Here is a 23,176-nt window from a genome sequence, read left to right as displayed (position 1 = left end):
TTTTTTTTTCACATGAACTGAGGTGTTTTTACTGCATTTCAGTAACAGAAACAGCCTGATTACACATTGCACTCACAGCGAAGAAGAAGACACGTCTTCAAGTCAGTGATCAAAGTGGCCTTTTAGGGAGGGCGTCTGCGAATGGGAACGCAGGCTCTCTCCGCTCAAACAAACGCACTCCAGAATGCAGGCATTAAAAGCACCCAGTTGATGCCTTGGCGGGTCAATACAACACACACAATGGGTGTAGATGTGATCGACATAACTGTGGGGGGACAGGGGGGTGGGAGTTGGGGTGGGGAGCGGGCGCACGATCCACTGACACAGAATCACCGGAATGGAGAGGCCTTTTCATTCACTGGAGGGCACACAGTAACGCCTGTACAAAACCCTCTGGAGTTTATGTTAAAAGTTGACTGGCATTGGAGAATGTGCGCAAAGAACTAGCCGCTGTCGACGCAATGAGACCCTTTTTTCTCTAGCTAAAAACTGTGCCTTTTGCCTCCGCTGTTGGTCAGGCGATGCTCCAGTGATGCTATGCCAGTGTGGGGTCATGTTAAACGGGAAGGTTAGACCCCTTAAAGAAGTAAAGGTTAGTCCAACCTTCCCTCCTCAATGGTCAACACTTCTACTGATTACTGCTAACGCCAGTTTTGTCCTTTTTGTCCACATGAAAAAAAACGTTTTCTGTGTTATTTTTCGGAATATGATACTCTTGCAAGTCATACACATCCATATAGATAGATGAACTCTTTTTTTTTAAATGTCAGCATACAAGGTAAGCTGGGTGACTATATATGAAGACAACAACTACAACTTTCACAGCACTGGCATTGGTTAATTTTAAATACAGTACTCAAGCATTGTTAGATTAATAAAATAACAAAAGAAAAATAAAATAACGGAAACATAATACCCCCGAAAATATAAGCTACTGTACGCAAGTTGGTCTCTCCCCTAAAATGTTTCTTTTGTATTTCAATGGCATGATGTACATATTTGTTTTAACCATACCAACAGACATTGATCCAAAGGAAAAAGTGTCTATGCAGTGTATCACTTTGGATTTCCCTTGATTTCATACAGTACCATGCATTTATCTCATTAGTTTGTGTTCCATGTATTCAATTTTTTTTTTTTTTTAATTTTGACTGAAATCATCAATAATCGTGTTAAGATAGCGTTGTCTTCACATAGACTCAGGTAATGGTGTTTTAGTCGGTCATTTCTCGGTGCACATCCACCCAATTGCATGTTGACAGGTTTTGCAGGATACAGTGGCAATCGTGGGGTTGGGCGGGGGAGGGTGGGTAGGAGAGAGAGGTGGTGGTGGGGGGGGGGGGGGGGGGGGGTGCAGAGAGAGTACAGGAACTGCGGGTAGTGGGGACACTGTGGGTTGTAGGTTATGGGAGATCAGGGTGAATGGGTGGGGTTTGTCAGGTTTGTGTATGCTGAAGGAGGGGTTCGGGGTTGTCAGCTCCTAGACGACAGCCTTTGAATCCTTGCAGACCTGAGTGGTGGTGCCTGAGTTAGTCTGTTTAATGTCCGTCCTCCCTCCCACATGGTTCACTGGTCTGAAAAGACAAATAGAAGTGTGTTAGGGCAGGTTCTGTCCAATGACTCGATGTTGCTATTAATCAGTCCTGCTGTTGGTAATTTGTTCTACGTGTTCCACAGGAAGATACCAGGGTTCACTCCGCCTTTAATGAGCTATTCTTTTCAAATGTGACTCTCTGGACACTTAAGAGGTCCTTGACCTCAATCAGCTTCCCACTGACTGATCAGCTGTGGCTCCTGTTCTGTGTCTGTTATCAGAAAGACGGAGCTGCCAAAAGAAAAGCTACTGATTTTGGGTAAAGATGTTTATTTTAATTTCAATAACTGCATTTATCTGAAGCCCGATGACCAAGAATGTGTTAACAGCAGCTAAGGGCGGGTGACTTTAATGAGTTTTAGAGACTGGAGTTAGAAATGAGCGATTAACTGCTCAGGTGAAAGTGCAATTGCTGCCATATTTGCCCCTCTCCTCTGACGTAAATGAAGCCGTAATAACGCTGCGGTTGTCTTTCCTCTCTTTGTTCCTCTCCTCTTTCTCTCTAAAGGAGATATGGGGCTGCAAGAAAACAGCCCTGCCTAAACTTTTTTTTTGTTTTTCCCAGGGCACACCTACTATGAAAATACTCCAGAAATGCTTGAGTTCCTCCCTGGTTTCCCAAAAAAACCCCCAGACCGTCTCTACTTTTCCTACTTACCCTGCACTATCGTCCTTCCTTCCTTCTTTACCTCCCTCCCTCCCTCGTCGTGGAGGAGATAGGGAATGGGGGGGGGGGGCACAGTAAGTGGAGAAAGCCCTCTTTTTTTGTCATGACTGAGCCTTGGGAGCGATAGCCATCATGCAAAGTATGGAGCACTGACAGGAGGGTAGTGCATGTAAATATACACGCCTACTGTTGCTTTCCTATGGAAGAAAAATGTCGAGCGGAAATGTTGGACGTTGTGTGTGGGTGGGGATGGAGCCGATGATGGGCCAGCCTGCAGCACTGTGGATTTGCAATAAGCCAGATTGACGTGCACGCACGCACACACCCACACACACACATATACACACACACACACACACACACACACACACCTGGCTACTCACTAGACAAGCATGTGTGCCCCCTGACTGGCCCGATTAGGTTAAACATCCAGCGCTAAGAAAGCGCGGAGTGTCTTTGGCGTGATCCGTGTCCTACCGTACCTTGATGGGGCCATCCACCGGGTCCAGTCCCTGCTCCGACAGCTGTTTCAAGGCACTTAGAGCAGCCTGAGAAGAGAGGGAACAACAGATGGTCGACTGAGTGAGTTAGGGAGGGAGGGAGAGGAGGAGATTGGGTGGGAGGAGAGTGAGTGTCACCCTTCAGCTGCTTTTCAAATAACACTTACTCTGGGAAACCTGATGCCAGCGGGACACTTTCCCTTCGCCCTCTGTTGTCTTTGGCTCCTCTCCGCTGACTGTTTATATAGCGTTATTGGGTTAACATTTCCACTTTATGTTTTGGCTGCCCTGCATTATCCTAAGTCTATCTGAGTGACATCTGTATTCGCGGTGACCACAGCTAAACAAATAGCAGCAGGTCTGAAACACCTATAAACTGTTAATGCAACACAACACGTAGCATAACCTGTGCAGCTTAAAACCCACTAAATAAACATGAGTGAATATAAACATTTGTACTGTTAATTGTCTAATGACAGCGGGGTTTGAGAAGGGAAGCTTTAAATGCAAAATGACACTTTACAATCTATTGCCAAGTCATTAAAAAAACTATATCCTATCTATATTTCCACAAATTCACACCATGACTAAATAATTCACTGGTGCCTCGTGCCAAGCCTCAATCAAAAATGCCATGATGTCATTTCCCGGAGGCTCATCACCCACCTTTCTGTGCCAGCTAGAGGGGCTGCTGGTGATGTGAGGAGGCTCCGGCCTGCTATCATAATATACGCAACATGTGTGGGAGTCGAGGTGTGTGGTGTAGACTGACACACACGCTATGTGCAGTGCGACTGGTAAGATAAACAAAATACCAAATGAAACCTAAGAGGCAGAGGTGTTTTAGTAAAATGTTCTTGACATTTGGATTGTTAACACTGTAACCAAGTGCTGATCTGCTCCTGCAGTGACACTGAGCTAAACCATCGTTACCAAACCCAATTACTGTCACAAACAGAAACCACTTGTGAACCACTTCTTTAAAAGAGCTGTTCAAGAGTGCCAAGATGGACTGGTTGATCTGATCTTAACCAGGATGCAGGTCCACCATCCTAAAGATCAGCTCCAGATGTATTTGCCGTCTCTCTGACTCTCAGTGTGGGCTGAGTTGGAGCAGAAGGGGGAAGCTAGGGAATAAATCTCCCAGCAGAACTGACTGGCTGTGCAGACGTTTTCCTTCCATTACAACCACCATGAGTGACCACTGTTCAAATACTATAGATATTAATACGGTTGGGCGATCTGGGACGGGGTTACATTGCAGCAAATCAGTGAAATGCCAACATGGAAGAAACAGGCTTATTAGCTTTAAGAGAAACCACCAGAAACATCTGTAAATGCACAGTATTACCGTAACTGTGGAGCTGCACGCGGCGAGGAGGAGAGTGGTGCAATTGATAGCAGGTATGTGTACAGTGTGCTAACCTCGACAACCCAGCTGTATTCTAATGTTACTATATCCTTATTAGTTAGGCTCCTTACATACACTAGCTTATAACTTATTTGAATGTTGACAGCATTGTGTTAAGAAAATAGATAGACTAACACCTGAATGCATTAGTTTAGTGCAGCTCCACTATGACTTGTGATTGTACTCATATTAAATAGTATGTGGCAGTCAGCGTTACTGTGCGTGTCGTTTCACCACAAATAAATCAATGAATGGGAAACACTGCAGTGTGGTGCAGATTCTAGTTTTTATGTCATCTTAGTTCTGATAGTGTTAGTTAGTTAAAATCGCCTTCTTATTCTTATTATCGGCGCATGAAAAATCAATCAATAAATGATAAGTGATCCAATCGCCAATCGGAACGTGCCTAGATACTAACAGTTAGCAATAAGAACTAAATCTGTAATTCACCCTTCGCTAAGGCCCCCCCTTTAGTAACTGTTACTATGTCTGTAAACTGTCGGCGCTGCCACTGTCTATTACTGCACTTCCCAAAGAAATATTGTCAAATTTGCTGGAAAAAGCGATCTCAGAAAGAAGCACACAGTTTTGCAGTTGCATTATACATTTGAAGGTTGTATTCAGGCTGTCAAACTGACTCAAACAGACGTGAAAAAAATTAAAGACAGAAGCCAAAGCCTACGATCACACAGTACAAGTGGACCACCGCATCCCCCGACGTGCAACTATTACAAGTGCCCCAGGAACAGCGTTTGACCATATCTTAGAAAAATACTGCCAAAAAAAGCTAGAAAATGACTCTTTGCATTAGAGTCAATGGAGCGCATCCATGAAAGTGTCGGACCCCAGTTAGAGCGAGTCCTATACTGCGCTGTGATTGGCCAGCTGTGTATTCGGGCATGGCTTAGCGAAGGGTCAATTGTGTTAGCATGATGTCAAACAAGGATCTAATTGTGCTTAGAAAGCCCCACCAACTGTTTTAATTGCGTGCTTACAGTACAATTGTTTTGTCAATCTGGGTGTTATTGGTTCCAGCAGAAGACAACAATTCATTATGGAAGCATTTCAGCTGCTTGAGTCATTGAAAAAGACTAGATTTGTATGCAAGTATGATTAGGCGTGGACAAATCTAGCAAAGTTAATCGGTTAATTCTCTATGTGTGCGCATGAAAGTAGTTGGTTTGCATGCTGTTTCATATCACAGATGGTTTTTATTAGTTAAGTCATGTTGCACTCCATCACTTTTGCAGATTTAGCCATTTTATTTGGATGCCCATTTTTATAAACAGGAACATGGGCTGAAACATTCTGATGCTGAAGATGTGGAATCCTCCTACAGTATTTCTTAAACATACTGTATTGTAAATAATGTACAAGCAATAAAATAAAAATACTGATAAATTTCTATGTTATTACTTCACTGTTGAAAAAAAAACATTAACAAAACAAATTACATCACCTCCTAAAGCTCCACTTTTTTTTATTTAAACACATCTGGTGCTACGTGGTCAGAACTAGCCCAGATCCTTTACACTCCATCACTGGTTAATCTGAATCAAGATAAGGTATCCACGGCCCTGCTCAGTAGATGAGTGAGACGTGACGACTGGCTGAGTTTACCTCATTATGGAGCCCACCAACGTCAACCTGTTCATTATTCTTATTAGTTCTATCAGCGACGTGAAATTAAATTCTCCTCACACGAACATCTTTTCCCGATACTTTCACACACACGGAGGGAGACGTCTCCGTGTGAGTAACGGTCTGCGTTTAAGATCATGCAAGCTGAGGTGGAAACGTTCATCACGGTTTAATCCTGGGAAAATAGAAATCCCACCGTATGGCGGATCAGTGTGTCTCCGTGGAATGCAATATGTAGAGGAGGACGTTACACACCATTATCTATGTGCTTGCACCCAAAATCATTTTCAAAGCGTTTAACTTCAGATTATGAGTAACATAAACCAGGAATCATAATTTATGACCGACAGGTGCAAGGGTCAAAATCTGGTTTGTGTCCATCAAATAGAGAAAAAACACTAATGCTTACAGGTAGTGAACAATCTGCCACAATATAGTAGGACTGGTTTGAAAAATTGATACTGTTGGGTTATTACTTAAGGCCTTTCTCCAGAGACTAAGAAATCAACTGGAGCCCCTCTAAGTCTGTAACAGACAATTTATGGTGCAATGTGTTTTCTACTCTGTGAAGATCTGACAACCAGTGAGATTTAGAACTTGAATATACTTGCAGAGATTTAAGGTGACAACGCCGTAGAACATGACAGCTTAAGGAATGTTTTCACAATTACACAGTTTGTAGACATAAATCGTATCAAGGGGCTCTTGATATTACCGTTTTTAAATGCACGATGACCAGGACTGTCCACACATACTGAAGCGGAAAAAAGTAATTAAGATAAGAGGGAAACCTAACGCATCCAGATTTATCTGGGGCACATGATCAGGTCACACCTGATAAACAACAGGGAAGGATCAATCTCCATTTTCTCTGGTGACCAATAAATTGTAATCACAACTAACTTCCCCATGATTACCTCTTGTTTGTTGTATTTATTCAATCGGTTTGGGACCTTTTTCTCCCTGAGTAAATAGCCAGAGCCCATCTGTTGGAGGGGGTGAGGGGTGGGTGGTGACTGGAGATAAACAGCCATAAATCAGTGGCTTGACGGTGGCAGCGCTGCTGATATACGACAGGCAGGCATGAGGGCCGTGGCAGCCAATCCCCGGGCCCAGCAGCTCAGTGTATGACTACAGAGCCTAAGACAAATACTGAGCCTATCTGTGGGAATGACAGCCAGTGAAATCATTATTTTTCTAATGAGATAAGTTGGCCATCGTTAGAGGCAGCCGCTACACTGATGCATCAACACCAGAAGAGTATGTTTAGTCTGAGGCCATGACATGCAAGGTGGAGGTGTTCCATCTCTGTCATGGAACAAAGAGAGAGTAAGAGGTGGGTTGGGAAACAATGTGCACAGAGGATGCTGAGTAACTAACAAATGGGAGAGGAATGGAATGAATTTCTAAATGTATGCTTCAAGCTGAAAAAAAAAAAAGAGGCTAATTGGCCACTAAGAGCCACCTCTGAGGGTTGAGGAGTTTCTTGTACGAGTTGTCATACCACATCTGAAAGCATGCAAGCTTAGTTGTTCCACACGACCAGACTCGAAGGCAGGTGACCTCCACATACCAAGTCAATTGTTGCTTAAATGGGTCTGAATGTCGGATTCAGAAAGTTATAAAAATTGTTGGAAGCACCCCCCCAATTCCCACGCCGGAAAGATGTGATTGGGGGTGGAAGTTGTAAAGCTGTTCAACGATTTAACAGGCACTTCTGTTGGAGTACAGTGGTAGCTTAAGGCCATGTTCAGACCAACATTTGCATTGCGTAAAAAACAAAACAAAACAGTGCCTCATTCACTTCAGTGAGACCACTGCGTTGGCACACCAGGTGTGCTGATAAAGGGAGCACCAACAACAAAATGCAGGGGTTGATGCCCAAAAAAAGAGGTAGAATACCTTGTAATGAGAACAGGATTATGCTGTTTTCACAGAGCAATCTTCAAGATAGGAAAAACAGATCATTGTAATAAACGTTCCAGAAATATAAAGTCCTGCCTCAAAGTATTATAAAACAATGTGTAGGGTTTTTAAGTTTTTCCTGGTCAAGTTTTTCCTGGATCATCGTTCATCTTCTCACCAGTATGTATGACAGCAGGCCATACCAAGGCAGCCCCCTGAATTAGCTATGGAACAAGTCCTGAAGTCACGCCCATCACTCCCTCTTCACCTATCATCTCCACGCCCTGACGTTAGATAACAAACCAGCACTCGCCATCAATCCAAAACTGGGAGCCAACCTCAAAGCGCAGCACAGCCACTTCACACATCGGCTCATTCATCTATCTATCTAGCTGTCCCTAGTTCAAAGGCTTGGACAACCAGCGGCCAAATGTGACGGTGTCTGAGCAGGATCTGTGACCGTGGCCGAGCTCCTGATGTGGAGTGACAAGGGCGGCTCATTTTTCTGGGCCTGCTGCGCTCTTAATGGCTTCCCTGACAGAGGCTTCGCTTCCGTCAGTGGCTTAGCCAAACAAAGGACCAGTCCCACCGGAGTCCTTGGTTTTGGCCTGATGGGTCTGATGGATCGTCGGATCACACTGACCCTGACAAATCAGACCCCTGTGTCAGCTCTCACTGCTGGACTACTGGGTTCTAGGGAAGCAATGGAAACATTTAGGGGAGGCTGGCAGAGGAGAAAAGGTGTAAAAAAAAGAACAAGGGTTAGATACAGGAGATGGTAGGGCTTGAAAAGTGGTGAAAAAAAGGAAGAGAAAAATAAATCTTTGTTGGGAAAGAAGCCAGAGAATAGAGGGGACAGAAGGTTTCAATCATTCGATCTCCATCACTTCATCCTCTGTCTCTTAGTAGCCATCAAAGACACCAGGGAGGTCCTAATAAGGTGAAGATCACCAGCACACCATTCAATCTCACATACTTCTCCTTCTCTCCTCCTACTCTGAATCTTCAGAGCAGAAGAAGAAAGGGGAATGTTGGCCTAGTTTGCATGTTCTCTTGTCTTTATCAGATCAGATCCTGCCTCTGCTCTGCTGGAGGCCAGATGAAAGCGCAGACACCAGCTCAAGGTTTAACCCAATGACCCAGTGTCACCAGTACCGTGTGGTATTCCCCCCTTCACCGAGCAGATCCAGACTCTCAGGGCTTCCTCTGGCTCTGCAAAGTCCAGCTGGGCTACTTGAACCCTTCTCTAATCTGTAGTTCAGGCCAAGAGCATCAGTGACAGCCTCCCGTCTTTCCTTTGATCCTGCGTCATTATCCAAGTCATGTGTTTGGACGTCCACATTGTCTAAGGGAGCAAGAGGCGGCGGAGAGGGAATGCTTGGTTTACAGACAAATTCTTCTTGTGGTCTTTGTCAGGACTAGAAACCATCCCTTAACAACTCTGCAGGTGCACCAAAGTAGATGCATGTGAGTATGTATACAAAAACTGTAGTTGTATGGACGTGAGGATGGCAATGCCTTTGTTGTTGCTAGAAACTGACTTTCATCTTTCATGAGCTGCTGTGAACATTTAATAGTTTTGTGTAGCGTCAGTCCTAAAAATGAAGCATTGCATAATTTACGGGAACAATACTAGGCGAGACGCACTTCCCCACTTCTACCAGGTATTAGTCCACCAGTGACATACACAAACCTCAGCATAGTTTCACAACCACTTCCAGAAAAGTTTCTTAGACAACACTGGGGTGGATGCCCGGTAATCCAAACTGCTTGCTTTTGTTTTTTTCAGTTGTACATTCACAATTCATCCTATTATTCTGCAATAACACGCTGGCTGTCGGGTCTTAATAATGCGAGAAAAAGTCTGAATAATGTTGGTTGGCTGTTTCTGAGCTGCTGCGAGGCCGGGGGACTCGGAACATGAAGGGGACAAGGCACGGCAGCTGATGAGGATGATCTAAGGGACCTTCTACTAGACTAAACAATGACCAGAGTGGATTTCAAACAGGGTGTTTTACAGGCAGGACCTGGGAAGTTGGAAAAATGAGTGCCCTGTTGTCAGAGAGGTTCTGAGGCTGGATGTATTGTTCTGGAGAGGGCTTGTTCTGTTTTCAAAAGGCCACATAAAACCATGACAGTGCTCCCTCTTTTTACGCTCACTCCCCAAAGCACAAAGAAATATGAGATACCAGGGAAGATTAAATCCCAGCCATCTTTTTGTCCTGTGTTAACCCTGTTGTCACTACCATGCCATCACGTCACATTTTTCTGACATTTATTACATTCTTTTAAACGTTATCTATTGCAGATTTTCTCTTCTCCATTTTTTCCTTCTGTCATCTACTCTCGAGTTTCTTCTCATCCCTTGGCTTTCGTTTCCTCTAAATTCTTTACTTTTCCTTCTACCCACATCAAAACCCTGGACGGCGATCACTGGAACATTCCCGGCTAGCTCGTGGAGAACACCTGTGTGTGCATGAGTTCTGGCAGTGTATGCGTCTATTTGTTAATGTGGTGTGATATGTACATGGATTCTTGAGTAACTACAGAGAAAATGTATTCAGATCCTCTCACCAAATCTATTCCCTCACTCCCCCTCCAGATTTCACATCCTCTTCCACATCAGAGGCATTGAAAATAGAGGGCAGTGTGTGCCTGGCAGAGGCCTAGCAGTAGCCTGACATGACGTTAATTCCTCTGAAGTAGCACTTCACATGTACCACCTCAATTCTTGTGAAACAGTGTAGCAACTGTGAATGCTGTACAGCTAAATAATCTATTTGATTTCTGCATACTTCTCAGACATGTGTGCACACTGCCACATTATGGCGATCAGAATTCCTACAGTGGATAGTGTGTGTTCTTTTGTGCATCTCCCAGGTCTGAGATAAGCACTGAAGCTGGCTTAGTGGGTAAAGGCCGTGGGGCTCCCCAGGGGAGCAAACCTTCGCTGACATGGGAAGCCATAAATAAGGGCCCAGGGTGTAGCGCCATGTCATGCGTCATTTGGGCCGGAGAGGCCTGCTTTATCCCCTCCCATCACCGAGCTGCTGAGGATGGCACCTCCTAGGGCGTAATACAAAACATATGGGCAAAGGGCGAGGGGCAGAAGCACCTCAGCATACCATAGTCCTGCCTTGTCAGCAAAGCTTCTCGGAGAAAAAGCAGATACAGCCGAAGACAGCCTCTATGATAATACCGTGCTAGTATGCCACAATCAAACTTTCAAACAGCAAAAATCAAACTGTCGAGAAACAGCAACCTAATACCATGCGTGGTTTTTTTTTATGTTGTTTGAAGTTTAACTGGTAGCACTATTTAGCATTTATAGCCAGTATATATGCAATGTAGATGTAATGAACAGTTTTAAAACAGGTTGTGAATGTTTTCTACATGTGTATAAACAACCAATAAATGCTTTAAACACACAATTAAATTATTATAAGCCAAATAAATATCTATGACTCTTCATACATTTAGAAAACATATAAACCCTATTCAAGACATTCTAAACAAATAGTGGAGGGGGTTAATATTAAATGTTACTGTTTAATTTAGATTTTCTTAAAAGATTAATACCAGTGAGTGGTATTTTTTGCTACTATATCGGTGTATAAAGAAACATAGGTCAAGAGTGAAAAATTACACAATCTTTGACCAAGAGGAGAAAGTATGAGACTTTCCCCTGTCCTTTCAGACAATGACACATTTTCATTGAGATAGGAACCTTCCATCCACAGGAAGTTACGCAGGGGGAGCCATGCCTATCATTGCTAACTTGTCCCAAGGTTGCTGATGAATCAGTGGCTAAATACAGCATGACATGACATATAGGGCATGAAGAATGCATTAGTGATGTGACTACTGCCTGTGAAGATATTGGGTAAGAAAAGGAAAAACAGCCTCAAGGCCAGTGACTCATTAAAATAGTGAATGACTGGGATTGAAGCCGCTTCACCAATATAGGGAGGTCTAGTAGGTCAGCAAATTTCATTTTAAAGATTCACTTCCTGGGCTAATAGTACAGCCATGGTGGGAGATTTGGGAAATACCCCAGTGACTCCAAAGCAGTGTTAACATCGCCTCATCTCCACCAAAGATCCACCTTTCTATGCCGGAGGGAGAAGCTTCTACAATCCCAAACAATTGGACTCAAATTGCCCTGGGGAGGTACAAAAGGCTGTGGGAAGAAAAGCCAGCCTTCAGGCACTCACTCTCTTATCAGTGGAGAGATAGTGATCGGTCTCGAGGGGGGTCCCTTTTGTCTCTTTTCTGCTGTTCGCCGCTTCCTAATCTACCTTTCCTTTCCACTTTTCTCTTTGTGTCAAAGATCAATCATATGATCCTCACGACTGCTTTTTTCAAAATGCACACTGTTTGCTTGGTGCTGAAGTGCACAGCCTAGTTAAAGCGGGCGGTGGTTCAAGCGCAGTTGGGTGGGGATGCAAATATGATGGCTGTGGTTATTGCCCAGCTGCTACACAACCAGAGGAAAATACCTTGTCTATTCGCAGCATGGAGGCACGGGCAGCTCACACCAGAGGTAGGATCCACGGTCTTAATCACCTTCCCCCATTTGCATAGATAATACACTTAGTAAAGATGCAGCGGTGGGCCGTATCAATCGCTGGTGAGGATATCAGCATGGATGTCAAAAGAGCATTTCTTTCGGTTATCAGCCCTTCTGTTAAAATTGAAATCCAATTATTTCTTTATAGTTCATCGGGTAAGTGAAGCCAAAAAACGTTTGTTTTAAAAATGGTCTGAACAAATGAAGAGATAGGTCCGATGAGTCATCAGAGGAGCAGCTTCACTTCACAGAGTCGTTATTAAAACCTCCTATTCCCTATTAATGACTGCAGCTGCTGGTTGTCTTGAGCTCAGAACCTCAGTAAGAGTTAAACCCGGGATCTGCTCGAAACTAAACAGCTCGTACGACATGCAGTCACAACATTTCTGAAAGTGATTATACCTGTTCTGAAATACGACACTCGAAGCAATGTTGAGAAGACTATCATCATAGGGAGGGGGGCAATAATGGTTGATTAGGATAATGTCGACCAATTTCCCAGTCTCTCCTCGAAGGTGTTCATGGCGTTGCACACATTTTTACTTAAAAGAGAATAAGTGTTGTGTGAAATTAATGACAATGAAAAAAGAGAGCTTGGGAAGGAAGTTCAAACTACTTTCTCACTTCACACAGCACACTGGCCGAGTTGCTGTGTGTAAGACTGCTGATTTTGGAAAGTTACTAAAATTGTCGGATGCAATCCCCCCAATCCCTACACTGGATGAGTATGGGGGGGGGTTACTCAGATGGTGTATGGCGATCCAATAAGCACTTTGTTTGAAGTGTACTAACCCTTTTAGACCAACAAAAAAGGCGAGATTTAGAGAGGAGACTTATAGGTGTGGACAGGCAAAAAAAGAGGTACTTGGACATGTAGTATATGAAAGGGTTAAGATAAAGGGTGAAGGGAGAGGGGCTAAGTGTCTTACTGTGGCAGCCACCAGCTGCATGCAATAATCCCCAACGTTTCATCAGAAGCCCTTTATATTTTCTTGACAGAGACAGCAGTGTGTATGAGGGTGGATGTCTGGTGGACAAGGACATCCGGTAACAAGAGAGGACGCGCAGTCAGACGGCGTTTTACACCTTCTTCCTCTTGTCTCTTCCTCCTTGTAGCTCCCACAGCTCCTTTCCGCTTTGACTTATAATCACCTCGTACACACATGGGACACGCCTGTAAAACCTGTTGCAGTGTTTTAAAATTTGCTATGGATCCCCACGAGGGCTCGGACTGTTTCTCATTACCCAGCATGCTCGCTGGGCCTATAAGATGTTGATGGACATTCTGTCTTATACCTAAATCCCAAGAAATACTGAGTGGGGCTGCAACTCAACGTGTGACGGGGGTCGACTGAGAACATGCCTAAAGGTAGCCCCTGAAGTGTTATGAAAGCTCTACCATGTTTCTTTGGCAACAGGCAGAGTGTACTGCAGAGACAGATTATGTATAAGGCATGTTTACTGAAAACAATAAATTCCAGTATGCTTATATCAAGAGGCAGGCCTTCCTGGGTAAGGGTCCTCCAAACAGGCTGGTTTTCTGACGAATGGGTCCACATTAACTAGCCAAAGATGGAACGCGATTGGGGAAAACGTAATGTAATGCACACTGAAAACATGAGTGTTTTTTTAAAATGTCAGCATAATGCCATTAGAGAGTTAGTTTAAAGCCGGCAAGCCTGTTACAAAGTGTTCAAAAAAAACCCAGAGGAACCAACAAGAAAAAAGCCATGTTATGGATTGAGCCTGCAAACACATGCTGGCTGATGTGATGACCAAACATGTAAAGGCATGTAGAATAAAAACAGCATGACACCATCTTCTCCAAAGTGGGATAGCAAAGGAAATTAAATGAGTCATATATGCTACAGTTTCAGCCAGATAAGACAAATTTTAATGTGACATTTTGCTGTACTTTTACTTGCCCTAGTCCATGCACATAAGATCTAATGGGATTCAAATTCAATGATTGGAAATGATTTTCTAAGTTCCAATATTGCAAGAATGGTGAATCTTTCCTTGAAGTGTCTGAATAGTTTAAAAGATGCCAACCACTTCCACTCTCAAAAACAAGTACATAAGCACTACAGTTCTCCTACTGAGGCATTTCTACCAGTGGTCTTGTGATTTTATCCACAAAAGGAGAGTGAGTACTTAATCCTCTGTGGGCTAGTTTTTACGAGCTACCTCACACATTTTTACAGCATGGCAAGCAGACAGTAAACACCAGGAAGGTGCTGCGCTTTAACACGTGATTAAGGCACAGCTAATTAGATTGTGGACAGTAAAACTGTGAGGAGAATCGTAAAAGAGGGAGCAGGCACAGGCCTGAGAGAGGAATCAGGTACAATCAGAGTCCACGGCTACTGACAAATGACCTAGCTAGGGTTTCTCATTTCTGCTTCCTTCTCTGTGTTGAAAATGTAAATAGCAGACTTTCTATGGTAAAAAAAGAAAAGGACCCCCATGTCCACCATCCATCCATTCTTCTCCTATGCAGTGGTTGGTCACATGAAACAGGGGTCAGGGTACTAATGGAGGACCTCATGGCCTTGTGCGCCTCTGGAAACAACCCCCCTCGCTCCCTGCTCTCTTATAAATCAAGCAAGCTTCATTGAGAGTGGCAGAGTCCTCTGATGTCCCAGCCATGTCTCATTTCAAAGTCCTCCTGAAGGCTCACACGGTTCCACGTTTACTCACTGGGCACAAGGGAGATGTGCATGTCGGGGGTGAGTGCGAGACTCACCAAGAAAAAGACAGACAGAGAGCGAAAGAAAGAGAATGAGTTTGGGTTGAGAGAGAATTAAAAGGAAATTAGGAATAGAGAAGTTGTCCCGCAGGAAAAGGGGGCCTCTAAACCAAATGTTTATTTAGTAACTATGCTGCATTAGACCACTCACTTGAAAGCATGTACAATAAATCACACCATTTTGGGAGAGTCATTACACTCTAACGCAATGTGTGCACGTGGACACATGTGAAAGTAGTGTAGATAAAATGCCTTCCTCGGTTGCACATGTACAGTTTACAGAGCATCTATAGAAGTGCAATCAAAACATAATTTCCATAATGACTTTCTGTGGTTTCCTTTAGTCTGTGCATTCATAAGAAAGCCAGATGAGTTACATATGGATTTGAAAAGAATTCTATCCTGTTGTTAAACATACAGTCTTTCTACACATCATCTGAAAGATGCTGAGATCATATAATCAAAGCCAGTAACATATATACACTCATGGGCCAAATAAAGAAAAAAAGAAAACAACTCACTTCTATACCATCATTTAGAAAAAAGACAAAGGGTAGTGCATGGAGAATATCTGGGATCCTTCAATGGAACCTTGAGGAACACTCTAAATAATTATTATTATGTTAAACCAAATGTGGGGAAACAGCTAGCCTGGTCTTGTGCAAAATTAAGGGTGAATAATTAATTGAAATATTATTGAATGCGCAATATCTAATATATCCAGATTGCAGAAGCTGCAATTTTTTGATGAAGGTAAAATGTATGACAAAACAGCATTACAATGAAGTAATCATGGCTACCTGCGATCACAGATTGGTGATCTGATCACCAGGGGGTGGTGTTATGGGGGGGGGGGGGGGGGGGGGGGGGGGTCGATGTAGACTAGTAGTGCGCTACCCTCGACAACCCAGCTGTGATCTAACGTTAACATAACTATCATCAATATCCTTATTAGCTAGGCTCCTTACATGCTCGCTTATAACTCATTTAAAGGTGGGTCTCTGACAATGACAACGTTGTGTTAAGAACATAGATGGGTCAGGGTTAACTTGAATGCATTAGTTTTTCTATATACACAGAGCTCCGTTTCAATGAGTTTGTGAGAGAGAGAGAGGGAACGATCAAGTGGAGGTGCTGAGCGAATCTATGCACTGCACGCAGCTCCGTGATGAATTATGATTTTACTCATATTAAATAGTATATAGCATGTGGCTATAAGCGTTGATATTGTGGCGTGGCGTGTCGCCATAAATAAATCAATGAATGGGAAACACTGCAGTGTGGTGCAGATTCTAGAGGCTGTTTTTTTTGTCATCTTCTTGTCATCTTGTTCTGATAGTGAGTTAGTTAAAATCGCATTAATATCAGCACATGAAAACCCAATCGCTGATCATCACTTCAATCGTTGATAGCCAATCTAATCGCCAATCAGCACAAACCTAGTGTAGACCCTAACAAATGTCACATAATCGTGATTTTAAGTTTTTTCATTGAAAATGAAAATCGTGATGCAAAAATTCACACATTCACACTAATCGTCGATCATCTCACAAGTCGTAATATTTGTCAAAAATAATCGCAGTATAATTTTTTTTACCATATCGTGCAGCCCTAAGCAAAAGTGACAAAATCCGCCTACCACCACCCTAAAGCTAATTAATTAATTAATGTTATAATCAGTTTGTTAAATCACACAGCAGCAACTGTGTCCACCAAAGTGTTTTTTTCTGACGCCAGCGTCTTTTTTCAGTTCATTCCAATGGGAGCGCTGCATTTTTACAAGCTGGTAAAAACGGCAGCAGCGTGACGAGGCGCTGAGCATTTTTTCCGCGCTGTGCGTTTTTGTTTCCGGTCGCCCACTAGCACTTTCTGCTGGCCGTTTTCAGAAGAGCAGCCGGCGTTTTCGGCTGGCAAAAAACGATTTGGCGGACATGGGCCCTAAGAAGTCACCGGTCCTGGTTAAGAAACAGTCGAGCACATAACTCCCAGTAAAACCTCAATGTGTCATTTTATACTATGGCTATTTCTTTTAAAACAATCTCACAATAAAATTAACAAAGTACAAAGTTCAAAGTATTGTAATTTGTCATATCTATAGATTATATCCACAAATGTAGCTAAATCATTGCAAGCCTCTAAGCCTGTGATGCCTGTCATGGATAACAGGAGAGAGCAGAATTGCCTTTTGCTCAGACGTGCAAAAGTTGAGTTAATCATCCTTAAAAAAAAAAATGTTGTTCATCTCCTGTTTCACTTGCAGCTGCGATTTCTTCTTCTCACATTTAGGTAGTGACAGTGTGGTTTGCTTAATCTTTCCTTATCTCCATTAAATGCAAAGATTGGGGCTGAATTTGAATGTAAAACAGAACACAAGCTGTCAACTTGTGACTTCATTTACAGAGGAGATTTGGAATATCATGAAAATACTGTTATGAGGCAGGCAGGCGCACGCGCGCGCACACACACACACACACAGTGTTTACTTAAACTGCAGGAGTGTGTGACACCTTAGTCGTAACTGGTGTTAACCCCCGACGTGGCTGTTGTTTTGAGTGTTTCAAAATGTCTGCTGTTTGAGGCCTGAGAATGCGTTAACATCCAGATGAGAGGAAGGTGGCTGTTGTTGTGGAGGGTGGGGGTGGGTGGAGGGTGCTCAGACAGACAGAAAAACATTCCCCAGTCGCTACGCTCATCTCCATAACTCAGCACGCAGAGACAGAGCACTGATCATAACATGGGACATTAACAACTCGACTCCCACCACTGGAAGCGTCGTTACCTGCCGGTGAACAGTAAGGGTCTGCCATGAAAGAAAGGCTCATCTTTATACCTCATGGTTGTGGTTAGGGTTAAATAAATCACTTCAGGCAGGAGGAGTCTTGTACGGCTATGGACCTGTCAGCGAGTGATAGCCTGTAATTTTCAGAAAGACGTGCCATAATCATATTGTGTTTGATGGAAATCAAAAACAACTTTCACAAACAAATAGCATCTAAGCATCTGGGAGATCTGATTTCAGTAAAGTCAGGAAAGCAACGAAACAGTATATTTACAATCAACAATACAGGTCATTGTGCAGTGTGTGTGTGTGTGTCTACGTATGTGTGTGATTTTCATGCCTGTGAGATGTGCGTGCAATTACTGTCAGTGTGTGATTTGCTTTTGGAGCACTCTACGGTGATTAATTCTTAGAAGTTCTTAACCGCAAGACATGTCTCACATATCAAGTTAAAGGGCTTCTTAAAATCCCGAGCTGCTGACCAATAAATGTTCAATGCATTGGGCAACTCTCAAAGAGTGGGACAAGACTGAGAGCATCAGTGTTGGTTTGTGATCCTCTGTTTTATCCATGTGCTACGATGGTGGCCTAGGGAACTGTGGAACAGGAGATAGGGTCACTTTACACATCAACTGTGTATTTGCTGAACGCTCATACAAGGGGTTAGGGTACTTTCATATCTTTGGAGCAAAGCGTGAACCTCCTTAACATTCCTCTACTGCAGTATAGTTTGTATATTAGGAAAATACAATAGGGAGACAGTAAAACTGTTTGCATGATGCTGAATATGAAACAAAGATGGCATGTTAACCTTTGTGGAGTGAAAACCGAGCTGTGTTGGTTTTAGGAAAAGGGTTTTTCTCCACAGGTGACATATGTCACACGTTGTCACTGGGAGATGGCAAAGCAGAGGAAAAAGATTAAATAGCTGGCCCCTTATCTTGGGGACCTTTTCAGCGAGGCGAACTATCACTCAGTATCAAATGACATTAAGTTAATGAGCCTAAGACGCTACAAAGAGCGGTAGGTAGCGAATTAGCAGCCTGGCTTTATGCCTCCCATAGGGGTGATGAGTGAAGAGGGGCGTGATTGGTTTAGAGACCTTTATCCACGCCAAATTTGTGTGTGTGGGAATTCACGCGCAGCGCCTAACAGCACTGAAGGCTGCGAGGCCAGTGCCAAAACATCTTGCTCCTCTTATCACAGAGGTGATAATAAATGTAACACCTTTGGTTGCTTTAAAGCAGCCACCTTGGTCTGACAGGTCCAAATAACCAGCTGGGAGGGAGAACAATTCATTTGTATAAATTATACTTAAATTCACTCTTGATTCAGCCCCAGTTGTGGATATGGTCTCGATGTTCTCGGCTCTTTAAGTATATCACATCTCAATTCAGAAACTCTATGGAATGTAATCTAAATTGGCAGGTAGGGTAACACTATCCTTCATGCTTGCTGTATATTTGAGTGTCTGACAATTTTACACGTCTCTGACAACTAAAAAGTATCACGTTATTTTTCTAGCACATTCTTTCCAAAACACATGCCAACAGCCTGGAGCGCAGACGTAGGCATTTCAGTTTTGTTTTCATAAGGGCAGAACAGAAGTTATCATCTGTTATCATCTGGTTAGCCAGCGCTTGTGGGTAAATACTGTTTCTTGTGAGGGGAGCCTGCTTAATCATCCTTCATAAAGGGGTTATTTTCTTTAAGGAATAGCTGATAAGGCTATAGAATGCAGACTGTACAGCATGGTACACAAAGCATTAGTAAGCAGTAGAGTCTATGTTGGCCGAAAGAGTTCAAGTCTGAATGAACACACAGATCCTTATTACCAAAACATGAGTCACATGCATACTGGTGGTAAATACTGCCTGCGCAGGAGATATAATTGTTAATGTCAATGTCAATGTTAATTCATACTGATCACGTAACATGACACAAGGTCAGCTGCTTTGTCGCATGGTGTTAAAGAGTCAATTGACTAAAATCACAATGTATACCTAATTCTCTCACTTTTTTCACAAAGTGGGAGCAGTTTCATTGGAACTACTTGGCACCAAAGAAATAGTCCCTGTGAAAACTGTTTGCACCATGTTCTGGTGATTATCCTCCATGTTTCTGTAAAGAGATGTTACTGTTAAATATTTTACCTGCTTATTTTCATTGCTTTGATGACCACAAATAAAATTCCAATCTCAGAGGTGGAGATCACAAAGCTTGATCTGCATGGCTAGATTCTATACGACTAAAAGTGAGATTTTTTTGTCTTCTGTAATTTGGGTGGATCAGCCCTTTATGTTTTACGTTCTGTCAGTCTGTCATGTCCAGTCTTTGTGTTAATCTGACGGCATTCAATTCAGACTTGTGCTGTGCTGTAAGACCATTTCCATCTGTCAACTACTTCTACTTTGTTGCTTATTCTTCATATTATGTAGAAAAGTAAATAAGGCTCAGAATGTTTGCACGTGTGTGTGTGTGTGTGTGTGTGTGTGTGTGTGTTCACTTCCACACCATGTCAGCCCTTAATAGACATGCTAATGTTTCAAGAGGCCACTTGGAGCTATCAACACGTCCCCTAATGGGCAAGTTCATGTTTATTCTCACACCACTGGTCACTGCTTCCTCTGGTGTGCAACAAAAAAAAGATAGTCGCTTCTACCCCCTATTTTCTCATTGCCTGTCCTCATCAATCTCACGCATCCTCACTCAATCAGTTTCTCTCCAGTTCCTCTTCTCTCTCTCTCAATCGTTTACCCGCTCTTCCTCCTCCATCATTCTTTCACTGCTCCTCTCCTCTCCCGTCACACTCTAATCTCCTGGTCTGAAAGGTGTTTCCTGAGGAGGGCATGCGGGAAGACAGGCAGGAGTGATAGATCGCTTTGTGGATGCTTCATTTTGTTCTCTCTTCAGGGGCGGGAACAGGGCGGTGTTGGGTAAGGGGACCAGCAGGGGTCGGGTAGGACCGACAGTGGGAGTGCTGGGTGAGGTGGTGTTGGGGAGGGATGCAAGGTACAAGCTCCTTTGAAAGGTGGTGTTAAGAGGGACCGGGGGTGGGGGCCTCTATGACTGGCCCCCCGTGTGGTTCAATGTGCGCTAATTATGGTGAAGTGTGAACATGTGCCTCCTGCTGCAAATTATTTCAACTTTATAATCCCTGCAGTGTGCAAAGGTAAATAAATCAAGCCTGTGCCAGTCAGACATCAATATCAGATAGTAAACGTTTACTGTTATTCGTAGATCAAAACTTCTCGGGTGAACATTGTTTTTTCACTTTTAATCTCTACCTTAGGCAGCATCTTTAAGAAGTTATATGCTTCAAAAAGAGTCTACCATATTGTTGATAATCGTTATCTTCAGTAGATAATGCAGGTGAGCTCTGAACTTTAACAGGCATATGATCTACAGTCACTATCCTATAATAAATCTCATACTGAACCAAGTGCATTATATTTTCCTGTAAAACTGGCAACATGAATACACAGAGTGAAGTCAAAACTGCTTTGAAGTCATGTAAACAGTCTTCAGCTATAAGGTGGTATCGGCCCAATACTTACTCAATAGCTTGATCGGTTATTGGTGACAAGGGGGCTGATCTATGGTGCTGATCTATTCAATTACGAGCGTAATACCCGATAGGTCAGCAGTGCTCCTGTAGACCTGAACATTTTTGCTAGGAGAGCTAACAGCATTTTGTTTTACAAAGTTAAGAAGGTATGTTTAAGTCAAGCCTGATGTTGACTTACACATAAAATAATTATTCCAAGTCACTTCGTCAAATTGAGGAATGCAACTCATTAACTTTACACTGGTATAGGGGCTGAAAAAGTCAGATCGGTGTATTCCTACTTATGACTTGTTGCCATGTAGCTGAGGAGCTTTTGGACGGACTCAGCTCATAGGAGCAACAGATGGACGTTTCTGCAGGCCAAAGTTTTGGATCATTACACTCAGCTGTGGCCTTATATTAGCCAAATATTTATCATGTCTTTTCAAGCTTGTGGCACGTTATGTTTTGATCACAATTTTCCTTCAGATACACACATACACAAACGCACAGTGTGTGTGTTCAAGGGAAACAGTGAAGCCTTAGGTTTGAGCTTCTAAGCTGTCCTAATGAAACATGTGTCCTTGTTCAACTAAATGAAATGCTGACACATCGATATGTTTAAACAACACTGAGGTAAGGTCTGCTCCATATTCATCAAAAACGTCCAGCAATACAGATTAGCTCCCACTACCCTGCTTTCTCTACATACAGTGATTTAGGATACGTCCAGGTGCTGTGTTTGCTTACACAACACTGGCACATAAAGAGGAGACAGACAAGACAGATAAGGAGGGAGGAGAGGCTGTCCGACAGCTGCCTGCCTGGTTGGGTAACACTCCTGCGGGACCCCCTGAGAAGAGCCCAGCCTTGGGTAATGTCTGTGCCCCAGTCGGGAAGGAAGACTTCAAACACAAGGCCTGTACAACCTCCACCCCTCTGCAGCTCCCTCTCCTGCTGTTCTCCTGAGCTCCATGGGGGATCTCTGAAGACCATCCCAGCAGTCACCACACCATGAATCAGTCCAATCTATCCTCTTGCTGCCATCACGCTCTCCCACTCTCCACTCTTTTTCCTTTCATTTATATCTATATATTATCAACATGCCAAATGAATGAAGGCAACAGAATGTGTGCAACATGTGTATACATTTACGCCTCACCACTGGTCCTTATCATCACTCCCCTACTGCCCAGTTCCTTCATTTTTTTGTTTCCTTAACGCAACTCTGCTAGCAGCAAAAATCCATATACCAGGGACAAGGTCAGATGTCCAATGTTTTCTTTCTGTAGGGAGGATTGGGTAAACTGATGGCACGGTTATCTGTGTGTGTTTGTGAATCTGGTATAAGATAACAGAAGCAGTCATGAGAGCATGTGACCAAATGGTGTTTTGGTAAGGTAATGTCAGCTTTGTGAAAAAGGCTGTTTCACACAGATGAATCATAGTACTACCTCAGCGCATGAAACCTGTTCATAAACACCAAAAACACCTGGGAGGCCTGTTACAATTTACAAGAAATAAATCCAGAAAAAAATATCCAATAAGTAGGCCTCATTACCCGAAAGCATGTCTAAAACACATTTTAATCCTGATACACTATGCTCAACATGCCATATCACATCAGCCAAAATGTACTCTTGCTGCAGGAAACCCAAACAACCACAGCTGACAATCTGGGAGACAGGGCCCCCAGGACCTGGGGTGGCACAGCTGAGCACATTACTGCACGCAAAGCCAGCCACCCCCCCCCCCCCCCCCCCCCCCCCCCCCCCCCCCCCCCCCCCCCCCCCCCCCCCCCCCCCCCCCCCCA

General features: G+C 43.4%; 1 protein-coding gene across 1 annotated transcript in view; it reads right to left on the bottom strand.

Annotated features, from left to right (window-relative positions):
- stau2 (staufen double-stranded RNA binding protein 2) overlaps positions 1 to 23,176 on the bottom strand; it is a 110,669-nt gene continuing 87,493 nt past the window's right edge. The window contains exons 14-15 of the mRNA XM_046066349.1: positions 2,744 to 2,809; positions 1 to 1,574 (exon numbers count right to left, since the gene is read on the bottom strand). Of these exons, the coding sequence (XP_045922305.1) occupies positions 1,539 to 1,574; positions 2,744 to 2,809 (102 nt within the window). The 3' untranslated portion in view covers positions 1 to 1,538. The remainder of the gene's footprint in view (positions 1,575 to 2,743; positions 2,810 to 23,176) is intronic.

The sequence above is a fragment of the Micropterus dolomieu genome, linkage group LG01 (assembly GCF_021292245.1).
Source record: "Micropterus dolomieu isolate WLL.071019.BEF.003 ecotype Adirondacks linkage group LG01, ASM2129224v1, whole genome shotgun sequence".
Classification (NCBI taxonomy): domain Eukaryota; kingdom Metazoa; phylum Chordata; class Actinopteri; order Centrarchiformes; family Centrarchidae; genus Micropterus; species Micropterus dolomieu.
Note: the sequence above shows the minus strand (reverse complement) of the source record. Positions and strands in the feature narration are given on the sequence as shown.